The 13858-nt window shown below is 35.4% G+C and overlaps 1 protein-coding gene across 5 annotated transcripts in view; it reads right to left on the bottom strand.

Annotated features, from left to right (window-relative positions):
- Positions 1–13858, bottom strand: part of LOC145674929 (ankyrin repeat and IBR domain-containing protein 1-like) — a 124356-nt gene that overhangs the window by 49580 nt on the left and 60918 nt on the right. For all 5 annotated transcript variants that reach the window (XM_081745187.1, XM_081745201.1, XM_081745195.1 and 2 more), the window contains 5 exons: positions 13651–13830; positions 9932–10109; positions 8318–8526; positions 3778–4011; positions 1007–1182 (listed from right to left, as the gene is read on the bottom strand). In XM_081745187.1, coding sequence (XP_081601313.1) covers positions 1007–1182; positions 3778–4011; positions 8318–8526; positions 9932–10109; positions 13651–13830 — 977 coding nt within the window. The remainder of the gene's footprint in view (positions 1–1006; positions 1183–3777; positions 4012–8317; positions 8527–9931; positions 10110–13650; positions 13831–13858) is intronic.

Raw genomic sequence — 13858 nt, 5'->3', positions numbered from 1 at the left:
ACATTATAACAAATTAATTTACACACACTGATATTAACACATCGCATCATTAAAAGGATACTTTATGACTACACCATCACACAAGAAAGAAAAAAAAAATGTTACTGCGGTGTTGCACCTTACAAAAAAATATAGTGATTTCTGCAATCTTCAGCCAAAACTACAGACTAGAAAACGTTCCCGCGTTCGCTAATATCGAAACATATCAACCTATTGTTTTCATAAGGCGAGATTTGGAAGGGTGTGTTCACAAATTTCCGATAGTGCGCAACGTTTTCTGTATTATTATTATTTTTTAATGAAATGACCAAGGTGCTTGATAATTAAAGGGTGTTCGATATTTACTGCCATTACCCTACATACGTTCAGTACCAACTAGAAAATTGGCTAAAATTATATGTGTTACAAATATATTGAATAAAAAGCACGTTAAGATTTTAGGAGAACGATTACGTTGTCTTGTTTATTTGTACTTATATAACGTCTAAGTCAGTCACGTATAATGAGCGCTACAGCAACAATAAAAATATTCGTGAAAATAATATATCTTCTCTCACACACAGTCAATAACCAGTGGGGATCTTGAACGAAGTCACATCAGTAAAAATTACAATTTTAGCAACCTTCTATAAACTTACTACAGTCATATGATACAGGTAAGTATAACAACGGAAGACGTTAGGTGTATGTATTTACTTTAAGCCTGTAGCAATAAAATTGTATTTTTTTTCTCCGATGTGACTTCCCTCAAGAGCTGCCATTGCCAATAGCAAAAGTACACTTCGTCTTGGATAAGTTCTTTTGGCAATAACTTTGGAACGAATAAACCAAGTTGAACACGATTACGAAAGAAAGAAAAAAAAAAAGTAAAAGCAACTGGCCTTTTATTTCGAAATTACTAAGAGAAGCACACCCATCTTCGCAGATGATTGTAAAAGTAATATTCCCAGACACGTTTATCATTTTCATATAACTTATGAACAAAATGAAGGTAGTGTTTCCTTACCAGCAGAAGAAATGTCCATTCCCACAATCTACTGCGTGTGAAGTAAGGAGAGGAGCTTTAGCTGAAGGAATGTTGAGGGATTCAGGCTGAATTTGTTCTGTTTCAGGAAGACGAACAGCACGTCCACATCCGGGCATTGGACACCACTTGATGCTTCTGTTACTTTCAACGAAGGCCTAAAATATATATATATATTTATTAAAAAAAACATTTGTTAAAAAGCTTGCTGTATTTACTTAGCTTAAAACATTCTTCCTTTTCTTCTTTTTATTATTATTATTGATTGGTTGTTTTTCAGCACAGAGGCTATATGAGAGGGATCTACTGTACACTTCAGCGGATTTTACCACGTTCCCCACCATTTTCTTCAACTTTAATGCGCATCTTCAAAACGATACGTTTGTATATTACATATACACTTCTTTTCATACTTTTATATTCTTAATATTTATTTCTTGCCATTATAACACTTTCTTTCTTTAGTTTCTGTCTTCTGTTACCTTTTCTGTATTCAGTGTTTTTATAGTATTTATCTTTTAAGTCTAACTCGTGGATTAAACTTACCCTTCTACCCCCAACGATTGCAGTTACAGTTAAATTCTGATGCTATTGGACGAAGTCCATTTTCTTCTTCATTTTCTTTTTGCAACTACTAGTTTATTACACTTTATGGTTTTAAGAAAAAAATGTTTTTATTTCCAATTATGTAATCTGGAACTATTACAAATACGCAACGATAGTACGAAACAGAAAAACTGTCCATCGGTACACGTATAAATTACATGACTTTTGCATGAAGGTCTATTCTAATGTATACGTACCTAGTCTGGCCATAAATTCTGTTACAAAGGTAAAAGTGAAAATCTGCAACATGGTGAAACATAATTTAATATGCATAAATGATGTGAAGCATACATGGTCTGACAACAGTTCGCACCGATCATATTTCAAAATATCCGCCGTTAACACGCACACAATCTTGGAATTTGAAGGCCCACTCGTTTATTGCGCAAGCAGTCTCCAGCCAAAATGTCGCCGCTGCAGCCAGTAAAGAGCGCTTCAAATTGTCAACTGTAAGGCGACTCTTCTTGGAGGCAACACCCTGAAGCATTGTCCACAGCTTGGAACCCAGGGGTTTAAAGTCAGGGTTGCTAGAGGACCAGTTATCAGTGAATGTGAAAACACGCACATTGTGCTCCAGCCACTCCTGAGTTGATTTCGCCTTGTAGGCTGGAGCAGAATCATGCTGGAAAGTCCACTGTGGCATTCTGAACAAAGTGGTGGTAAAGTTCTTCACTATGGGTTCTAGTAGTGTGTTTTGGAACACCCAAGCACCGGTTTTCACAAAAATAAAGACGTGTAGTTTCACTCCCCAGTACACTATGACTAACGCGGGATAACTGCCTCTGGATTTCGGAACCCTCTGAGGTAATTAGTCATATACCTTATCATTCTGGTGAATGAAACTCTCTGATGGTGAACAGTTACTAATGAGTGACATTATTTGTGCCTTCAGATGACACGTCAAAAAATGTCCCGTTGACCATCAGTAAGCTATAAGACCAAGATTGTTTCTGAGTTGCCTGGACAGCATTCGCTTGGAGATGTTCATATCATGGGCCGTCACTCCCTGTTTCCATACAGGATTTCTCCTCACACGCCCACCAATGCTTCAACAGCTTTTGAGTTCTTGCGCTTCATGGACGATCCTTAAATGGACCCAGTATCAAGGAATCGCTGGATTACACGGTACATAAACATCGAATGATTTCAGTTTTTAAGCGTGTTGAAAATTTGACCCACTGGTTTTCAAACACTGTGTGGCGCTATTATTACTACCTGGTTTTCATAATCACTCCATTCCATTTTCCCTGGCACGTAAGGATTACGTGACTCCCTTTCTACAGCAGCATTCACAGTGGCTCGTCGCACATTCCACCGCCAGGTTCGTTCATACTCCTTACAACGGACAGTGTAGCATCCTCTGGAACTTCGTATCGATATTTATGGCCGGACTAGGTATGATATATTTTTAATTTGCTGCTTATGCATTGCTAAAGCATATGAAAACAAAGCCGTTTTAATTGTGCCTATGTGCTTTGAATAGGCTTAAGTGTCCCTCATCGTTAATAGTTTGTTGATTTTAGTGACACTCACAGAATCGAAACTAAAAAGAAAGTATAGATTGTAGCATTTCAAGCTGTGAATATTAAACAGTAAACATACTGAACTTTCTCTGTTTAAAATATTCATCCTATTTCCGGAGTTCCCAAGAATACTGCACTTAATAAGCCAAAGCATTTTGAGACTATCGTGCAAAGCAACGCATTACGAATACTAACATGACACTTCGCAAGAATAAATTAGTGCTCTTAAATGATAAACCTGTTTGCACCTTATTTATATATCAGAGCTAAATCATATACGTACATGTATCCATTTTCAAATCTTACTCTACTGTTCCTACAATACTGAAACAATGAACAGTAAAGAAAGCAACAGGAATTCAATCATTATTTATGTTTATTTGATATTATTTCTAAGTTCTTGAAAAGATGTGACATGACGGCAAGGGATTTTCGACTACTAATACTACTACTACTAATAATAATAATAATAGCAGCAGCCAGAGAAACGATCTGGCAAGCACGATACCAAAGTTCGAATGTCCGTTGGTCACCGTTCAGATTTGTGTATATTACTACATATGTACACGTAGATTAATTTGCACTCAACACAGGTCCTTATAACTACGATAGTTAACGTCTCACCTTTATGTCAAACTGAAGATAACGGCGAGCCATTTCTGGACTCACTAATCTTTCAATAACTTCCACAGGGACTAGAATATGACACTGAAATGCAGGACACAGGATGTGGTGAGCATCACCTTCTTGGATCTTGACAGTCAAATAACTCTCCCAACATGCAGTGCAGAATCGGTGCTCGCAGCTGATGTGCACTGGTTCATCCCAGCAAGGAATGGGGTTTGTGCAGATTTCACACTTTAAGAAAAGCAAGCCACGAATGTGATAGAAAGCTTTTTCCAAGCAAGTATATTAACAAAAGCACTGAAGTAACACTCTGACTTATGCGTATACGAACAGCTTAAACACTTTATGCGATTGAGGTAGACTTCCCCATATGTTTATTATTTTAAACAACATATAATTTTATAATATTAAACCCCCATTAAGATAAAGAACTCTATTTCCTATAACTCCCATGAATAGGAAAAAAAAATCTTTCTTTACGTTTGATTAAAGATTAATAAAAAAAATTAAGGTGCCTCACTTACAGCCCTCAGACTACTTTAGATGAAGTTCCATTCATAATAGTTCCTTTACTTTACTCTGGCTGGACAAAGTTAATCTCGTTGCCTGAATATTGACAATAATATTAATACTATTGGGAATAAAAGTACAAAGTGTGAGCACCCGATGTAGTTCGTGGGGTTTGCCGCAACGTAGCGTTAGTGCTGCACCCAGACGAACACTCCAATACAGATTCTAGCAAATGGTGCGTCAAGTTTACGAAAAGGTTTTGTTCTTGTAGTATATTAATGAAACGTCTTCCTACAAATTAGACACATAAAATGGATGTTGTAATGATTAACAATTATGGAAATTGTATTATCTGATTTTCGAATACTTTTAATCGAAATTGATTGTATTCATTTTCATTTAAATAGTTGACACAAATCGAATAACTTGACCGTTTCTCATATTTGATTTCTTGGTATGTTATATGTAATGTTGTAAACAGTAGCATTAAAACATAAATATAACCGTTACCAATTATTTTAAACTCGTATGAAGGATATAAAACAAAAATCAAATAAATAATAAATACCAATTTGAGTAGAATATAGATCTATCTTAACCTCCCGCAATTCCGGGTACGACTTTTTTTCCTCATATAATTTTTCCTTTTAATTACTGTCATGGTGTAGTCCAAAGTCTGTAGAAGATATGAGGCATTCTAACACCTTTTTGACAGATTTATAGTAAGGCAGTTAGATTCACTAGCCTTTGATTGTAGTACGATTCCTCCTTTCTCGATGAATTGTGACAAGTAATGGTCAATGTTGAAATAGATATGTACAGCACTTGTTACTGAATTCCATTTGTTTCACGTAATTTCTCCTTTCTTTCCGTTTACAATAATAAGTGGAGAAAATATATTAGGTGTCTTAAGTGCATCCTCTATTTGGCACAAAAAATCATACCATTACAAATCAAATGTATGTATACTAACCACGGAATCGCGGAAACGCGCATCGAATCACTTGTTCTTTAACGCGTTCTTCTAGATGCGACAGCAGCGATGTAGTTCGCCTGTTTGCTGCAAGACCGAAGCTTATTTTATCTTTAGCATGTTAAACAAGTAGAGTGCGCCCACTTTTTACTTCTATTCGTTATGGTGATACTAAAACATATACGAACTTTCTAATTATTCATCTCATTTTACAGTCATTATGAAACTGACACATTGTAAATTCGTTTTCATCCTACGTCAATTAATGAATTAATTCAAACTAGTGGTGTTGATAAAAATATTTATCTTCACTAGGTATTTGGAATGGCATGTTATGGGAAAGGAAGAAATAATCAATGTTTTTTTGTTTCGCTAAGTTCCTCTTTTACTCCTATCTAATAAATAAAAAATAACTGATGTATGTGATCGAATCACGAAAAGCGAATGATCTGTTTGAAATGAATTTTTGATATATAGTTACCACCTACACCGAGAACTAAGTCAACTTGATTAATATGCGTATGCTGTAGTTGGGGAGAGGGGGGGAGGAAGTAGGAAGAGAAATAGGGGTAATAGTTCATGCTAAAAATTGAATTTCTCACGAGCCTGTCAAGCCAGGAAAATAAAATTCGGAATTTATTTAAATTCCTTATTACAAATAAGCGAACATGTACCCCAATGATCTTTGAAAATCCCCATTTTATATTGATAGCAACGTTGTATTTTGTTTGTGATTGCATCACATGGGAAAAGGGTTGACTCGTTTAAAATGAATTTTGGAACACAGCACCTACATCCAGCTAGGTTTCTATTATGTTACTTTGATTAAAGAGCGTACCCTAGAGAGGTTTAAATTTATGCGAAAAACAAAGTATCTCACAAGCCCGTCAAGTTAGGACGATAAAACTCTGTATGTAAACTACTCATTAAAAGTAAGCGACATTGCCTGTTGTTTGAGATCGTATCACGAGAAAACGGGAGACTTTTGAAATGATTTTGGAGCTACATCAAGCTACCTTTTAATGTTACTTTGATTACAGAACGTATTCTAAGGAGAACATCGTGCGTTAAAAATGTATGTCAAAAACTCACGAACCCCTTAACTTCGGAAAATGAAACTTAGTATATAAACTCATCACAAATAAGCTGAAGCGGACAGGTGTCCCAGCGTTTCTCAAAATCCGGCTTTAAGAAGGGAAGATGGGTAATTTCTACATATTTTTTCCACCACATTGATTTCTAATAGGTCACCCGTTTTCTCGTGATGCCATCACAAACAGCACACAATATCGATTTCGATTTTGAAAGATAGTACGTACTTCAACCTGACCTATCATCAAGTCACTTTGATTAGAGGAAGTGGGGGAAGGGGGTTAAATATTCTCCATAATCCTATTCTTCCTGTGCGAAGAACGGACATTTCACCTAGTACTTTACAGAAATATCTTTCTGAAGTATATAAAGCTTATTACTATGATATATAAGTGGATTAATTTTGTGTAAGTAAAATGCTATTAGGCAGAAGGTATAAAATAAAATAAAATAATAATAATAATAATAATAATAAAACTACGAAGTTAGTTCACCCCGACTATAAACCTTATTTTCTTTTCGATAACTAAAGAATGAGTCAGAAAAAACTTGGCCGCTTTCCTCCCGCCATATTTTCTAGTATGTAAGATGAACATCGGCAGCACTGTGCATAAGCAAGGACAGACTGCCGATCTTACTCACGAATATATTGTCAGTTGTGAAGTGCACATGGTGTGGTAAAGAACGATGAGTCAGTTAGAAAAACGAAAACTAATTGTGAACAAATACCTCGAAAATCCAGGTATGTCCTTAAATAAATTAAGCAAACTCGTAAAGTACCCTCGGTCTACTGTGCAAAATGTAATTAAAAAGTACACACAAGATTTAACTGTTGAAAGAAAACTTGGCTCAGGTAGAAAACCGGGGACTAGCCAACCGAAGCTGGAGAAAAAGATTACTGCATTGCTGCGTCAAAATCCGAATTTATCGGAAAGAGCAGTTGCTGGTGTGGTCAAAGCGTCCCAATCTACATTGCACAGAATTAAAGCAAGGAAAGGTTTACGATCTTTCAAAGTGCAAAAGGTACCTAACCGAGACGAAAAGCAACAACTGACGGCAAAATCCTGAGCAAGAAAACTCTATGATCAGTACCTTACTCAATATGAATGTTGCATTATGGACGACGAAACCTATTGTGTCGCTGATTTCAGTCAAATTCCCGGAAAGGAGTACTACGTGACACTGAGGAGGGGAGATGTGCAGGATAAATTTAAACAACGGAAGGCATCCAAATATCCCAAAAAATATTTGATTTGGCAAGCTATTTGTTCATGTGGTAAAAGCAAGGCGTTCATCACAACAGGGACAATTAACGGCGAAATTTATACGAAGGAATGTTTACAAAAACGCTTGTATCCATTTCTGATGTCACACCGTAACTGTTTTCTTTTGGACAGATCTTGCTACCTCTCACTACTCTAAAGCAGCCACTGATTGTTATAAAGAAAAGGGTATCGTCGCAGTTCGAAGAGAGGCAAATCCGCCAAATTGCCCTGAACTTAGGCCAATTGCAAAATATTGGGCCCACATTAAAAGAACATTGAAAACATCAAAAGGGAAGGCGGCTGACTTGAAAACTTTTCGTCGCAAGTGGACTGCAGCTGTCAATCAAATAACAGAAGAAGATGTGCGAACTCTCATGAAGAGGATTAAAAGAAATGTACGAGCATTTTTCCATAATTAGTTCTTTATGATATCTTTTGTGTGTTTATTTATTTATTTATTTTACTTTATAGTCAACTAAAGTATTATAACGACCTTTCTTCTTTTCATTTCTTTACCTACTTTTTTGGTCAAAGTTACTGGCCAAGTTTTTTCTGAGTCATTCTTTATATTACGAAGCGTCGACTATACTCTAAAGGATACGTCTCCTAATTTTTCTGCAGATCCTGTTCTTGTTTATCAAAATGAAACGTACTTCGAGAAAAGAATCCGTTATAGATCTATCACCATGACACTTACAATTGTTTCAGTCTCTTGTTGTTTGTTGTTTTTGATACTAGGAGAGCCGTAACTCCCTCCTTGGTACTCAAGAGTCACCTCATCCGACGATACAGGTGGATTCATATTGGAATGCTGTAGTGCTGAAGCTGGTGGTTGGACCCCAGCTAACTGGCAACACAGTACAGGATCCTTCATCCATTTTTCAAGCAAAGCTTCTCGCGACCATTCTGTAAGATAAACAAGAATTTTTCCTTTTTATTTATGTCAAGATTAATTACCGTATAGTAGTGTTTCATCATGCAATTGAGGAGTTTGATGTAATAAAACTGTCTACCACACGAGGTCGGAGAAGTGGGACGCTTATAGGGCATTATTAAATAATTATTGGGCATACCACTAAACTTCAGAAGAGTTTAGTCAATATCCGACTGAGAAACCAGAAGTCAGAACCCAGATTAGTGGGTTACGTAAATATTTTCAGAGGTTAGAAACAGCGATTCGTACTTCATTTTGGACTGATTCACGGAAACTATTTCAATACACCAATCAGGCATTACAATCTGAAGCTACTACCTTAAATGACATTTAAAATTGTATAATTCACTCAAGAATTGTATACAAGGTCTTAGGGATAGATTTGAATTTTACGAAGAAAGGGGAATGAAATATCTCGAGTAGACTGTTACCAACTAGACAAAAGCAAGCGAAGGAAAGAGATAATAAGAGAGGATAATTTCATAATTATATGGAATTTTATATAAAGTCGTATATGAAAATCGACACAATTTATTTGATAATTGATAAATTAGCAACAGACTTGGAAAGGATAAATTTCACACTTGATTTGGTTTCCTCAGTAACTTAAACTTACTTTCTTCAGAAGATACTTAAAACAGCTAGAAATTATGTGAAGAATTACAATCAAGATTTATCGTGTGAACTAATTGGAGAATGTGTCTAGTTTGTAGAATTTCTGAAAGATTGAAGTGAAATTTGCTGGTAAATCCTTAAAACTTGAGTACTTTTCCCAAACCTAAGCACTGCTTTAAGAATTTTTATGACTATTCTACTTTCTAATGCAAGTGGAAAGCGAAGTGTCTTAAAGAAAATAAAAACTGCTCTTATAAATTCAACATCAGAAGGCAGAATTTCATCTTTGGTATCATTCACAGCGAATGCTGATGTCCTGCAAGAAGTTGACTTTGAGAGTCTCATATACAGCAATTTGCGGCTAAAAAAGCAAGAAGAAAGGACTTGTAGATGAGTTTTCTTTCAAATGAAAAGTGCTTTTTACAGAGTATTTTTTATTTTATGGAATATTCAATTTACAACTCCAAATTACAGCAAAAAAAGTATTTTGCCATGTAATGGTCACGTGCAAGGTACCACGTATGAAAACAAGAGCTTAATTATTATTATTATAGTGCCTAAAATGGAGACTGGCCTAGGGGCCAAAACTTCATAGATCCCCCACTGCGTAATTTTAAATATTACTCGTATCATTCTTTGTTAAAATATGAACTAAGGATCTCTTGAGCTATAAAGTCGCCTCTTGCATGTAAGTTAGTAATAGAATAAGAACATTTAAAAAACAATACTACACAATCATAAAGTAATCAAATATGAACCTACCGTTATCACGTAGAAGAGCTTCTGCTGTGAAAAGTGGAATATGTAACATATCGGAAGTTTCCACCAGAAGCTGGTCTTTCGCTTCTTGTAAGTCTTGTGTTCTCAGTCCACTATAGACCTCATCTTGTTCACCAGATCCATAAAGCTCTGCTTCGTTGATAGTATCGCTGCTGTCAGCCTGAAAATAATTTATGAAAACACATCAATCTCTGGATTTAATTAGTAAGGCCATTCAAGCCAAATTTACACTTTTGAATTTTCAAATCAACAGAATACACTGAGATGAGTGACAACGACTGTTATTTTTTGATGTAATCCTACTTGAAAGATTTAAACAATAAATAATAATTAAAAAAAACTTTTGGTCCAAAACTAGCATCACTAATATGTATCTTTTCTACTATGTTACATACCCGCACTCTTTCATAATAAATATGATTCCGTAACTTACGTAATGTTCATTAATTGTTATATTCCATAATATTCAATAATTATTATATTACTAGCTGAAATGCCCGTTCTTAACACGGGGGAGATATGTTTATAGGAGATATGTGACTCGCTATAAATTGATTTGTGACTATTTAATAAGTTGCTTACTTTTATATATGAAGTGCACGGTTATGCAAGATTTGAAAATTTGGTAAACGGAAATTCATTTAAAAAGAAAAGCAACAATAATGCAATTAAATTCAAATAAAGAAAATTATACTGATCCATTTTACCAATGACAACGTGTATGTGTTTGTTATACTCTTTAGTGAGATCATAACGGAGTGCCTCACCTGACAAACTATAATTTCTACTTCTTCTGCTTCGCACGTCTCGTACACTAATGTTTTGTTCATGAGCCTGCGATCGTTATCTTTCACGGGCTCCATTCATTGTAGTTCTACTTCGTTCATTTTGTAATGATGTTTCTTCAGCAGTTTCTCTGTATCTGCTTGCTGCGTGTCTCACTTGATCCTCTTCTTTAATTTCTTCTCGTGCATATGTTAAGCTTTCTCTTAATGTATTCATTCTCTTCCGTTGTGACGCTAAAAGTATACTTCGTGCTCCTTATCTGTTTCATTTCTTCGCTGTTCTTTTTGCGTCCTTCTTTTAGAGTCACCAGTGGCAAGATTACCTCCTCTTTTATGTTTTGGCGTTCTGTTTAACATTATTATTACTTAACACTCTTAAATATAATTTAATACACTGTTCACTAAGTTTTACCTTTAGCAATTTACTTTCACTTGTTACATTTTAAACATATCACTGGGATACAATTAACTGTCAGGCATTTTCACTTTTCCTTAATCCGATCTTATATTTTAAAAGTTTCCCTGGCACATATTTCATTTTCAATTTATAGAGAGAAATTCATTTCCTATAAACGTATTTTTCTTGTGCGAAGAACGAGCATTTTAGGTACTTTTTGATAATTCTGAAACCATCATTGTATTTTCAATGATGTCTGTAGAACAAACTTGTAAACTTCAAACTTTAAACTTCAATGTAATGGCTCAGACTCCGGTTCATCGTTGCCTGTTATCTTTCTTTGGTGCTATTTGAGCACACTGGTGCCAAAGAGCTTTACGAAGATGAAACTGGCATATATTTAACTTCCTGTCAATGTACCTCCCAGAAAAGTTGTTTCTCAGAAATCTATAATTTTAGTTTATTATGCTTCTGAATTAGTAATTCTTATCGTAACTCTGAAACACGTTTCTTTGTGGAAATAGTGTCGCTACCCTATATAGACTCCTCTTGTGTTGGCGCATGGCGATACTCGACCTGGAACAGGAAAAACTTCAGGGACGCCACAGAGATAATTATGTTTAGGTATGGGAGGCAGCCTTTAGTAAAAGCAGTAGTACAAATAGTAATAGTGCTAGTAGTTGTATTGATTGTAAGTTGTAAGTAGTTGTAAGTAATTGTTTATTATGATTATTGAATTAAGTTTGTATATTGGTTGTTGATGGGTAATCTTCATGTGTTCAGGTAGAAGTTAAATATATGTTATATTAGAGGAAACGGCTTATTAATTTTAATAATTAAGACAGAGTAATATAAGGTACAAGAATAATAAATGGCGCAGTACTTAATTCAATAATAAAATAAACAATCTAGGCTTCTTTTCTCCTCTTTGAAGGTATGTGCACGGAACTCTATCCATTTTCGTCCTCAACAACTTTATTCAAAAGTTTCCTATTAAAATAGAAGCGTGGAATTTTTTAAACTTCTCCAATTAATATCTCCTGAGTTCAAGACACTTTTTACACTAATCCAGAATTTGTCTTAACATGTAAAGACAATTCCAGAGTTCTAGTATTGAGGAAATCATAAAAAGTAATCACAACTTCTTCATCCCTGCTTTTAAGTTAAAGAAGCAGAAAAATGTTTGGGAATGCTAAATCTGGAGAGTACTGGGGTGAAGCAACATTTCATAACAGTGCTTCTTCGCAGTTGGCTGTGGCACGACCTCCGAGCTGATGCGCTGTCTTAATGTATCAAGATGTTTTACACAGCTTCCATAGAGATCACACCTACGTTTACCAAGCAAACGTCTTGAAAGTCTCAAAAGAACATTGGACATCATCTTACCAATAGACGGTACCAAATGAAACTTTTTGAGACTGTGAGGAGGGTTAGTTCACTGCTTTGAAGTCGCTTTTATTTCGGGGTCAAAACGGTAGGTATAAGTTTCATCCCAGGTTACCTATCTTGACCAAAACTTGCTTAAATCCTATTTATAAAGGAGAACGTTCTTCTCACAAGTGGGCACTCGCTGTAAGCCGTGTTCAGTATTCAGAAAATAGGGAATCTGGCCGATACTTTCCCCATGTCCAGCACTTCCGTCAGTATGTATTGTACCCTTTCATATGAAATACCAATAGTTTGCAATAAACCGAAGGGTTGTTCTTTGATCCTGTAATTACTTCTTCAATGCACGTCCGTCCCTTTTTGAAATTTGCAACGCAATTTGAGGCGTACTAAAATGAAAAGTTCCCCAAAGTTTGTCGAATATCAAGATGGATTTCTTCAGGAGTAACGTCCTTCTTGTGAAAATACTCACTGATTGCTCGGTTCATCGTACGTTGTTCCTTGTACATGAATATGCAGATACTATGACCTTTCAGTACACTCAATATTTGATACCTCAGCTTTCACAAGATAACATCTTTTAAACCTAGTACCAATATTTCGGGTCGAAGCTAGAAACTTGTTCATCATTCTTCATACTTTTCATTTGCGCAGAATGTTTGACAAATGTGACTATTTTCGCATTATTAGAGAAAGCAAACATTTACAGCTCCGCAAAACAAGTAATTCACTTAATACTTTCAGCAACTAGCTGTGGCTGTCTTCAAGAGTAAATATACAAGAATATTTATAAATGATTTTGAATAACCCTGGTATAATCTTACTGGCAATTTTTGAAAATAACTCAGGATCGTTATCTATTACTGTTTTTTCTATTCGAATTATAACGTAAATTGGCGACAATTCTTTCTTTCCCCACAATACATTTCTCAGTCTTTCCATGCTCTTTTGTGTAATTTCATTTGATATCCTATCTTTTTAATTATTTCTACGTTTAATTCTCTATATGAACAATCTAAGAAGTTAATTAAGTTTTGCTTGGTATATAGCATTTAACTACATGGAATTTTCCTACATATCTAAAACCTGTATTATTTACGCTAACTGGGTTATATCACATTTTTAATACTTACAAATACCATCTTCGATTCAAGATAGAGAGCAATGTCATGATGATTACTCTTCATTGCCATATCACATGGTGTGAGTTTGTCGTGATTCTCAACGAACAATGGCGTGCCATGGGCTACCAATAACTCCACACACTTCTTGAGTCCTGACGCTGCTGCATAATGTAAGGCAGTATTTCCTTTCTGTAATGACGAAAATCGCAAATTATTT

Source organism: Thermobia domestica, chromosome 2 (genome assembly GCF_964235325.1).
Source record: "Thermobia domestica chromosome 2, izTheDome1.hap1.1, whole genome shotgun sequence".
NCBI classification, from domain to species: domain Eukaryota; kingdom Metazoa; phylum Arthropoda; class Insecta; order Zygentoma; family Lepismatidae; genus Thermobia; species Thermobia domestica.
Note: the sequence above shows the minus strand (reverse complement) of the source record. Positions and strands in the feature narration are given on the sequence as shown.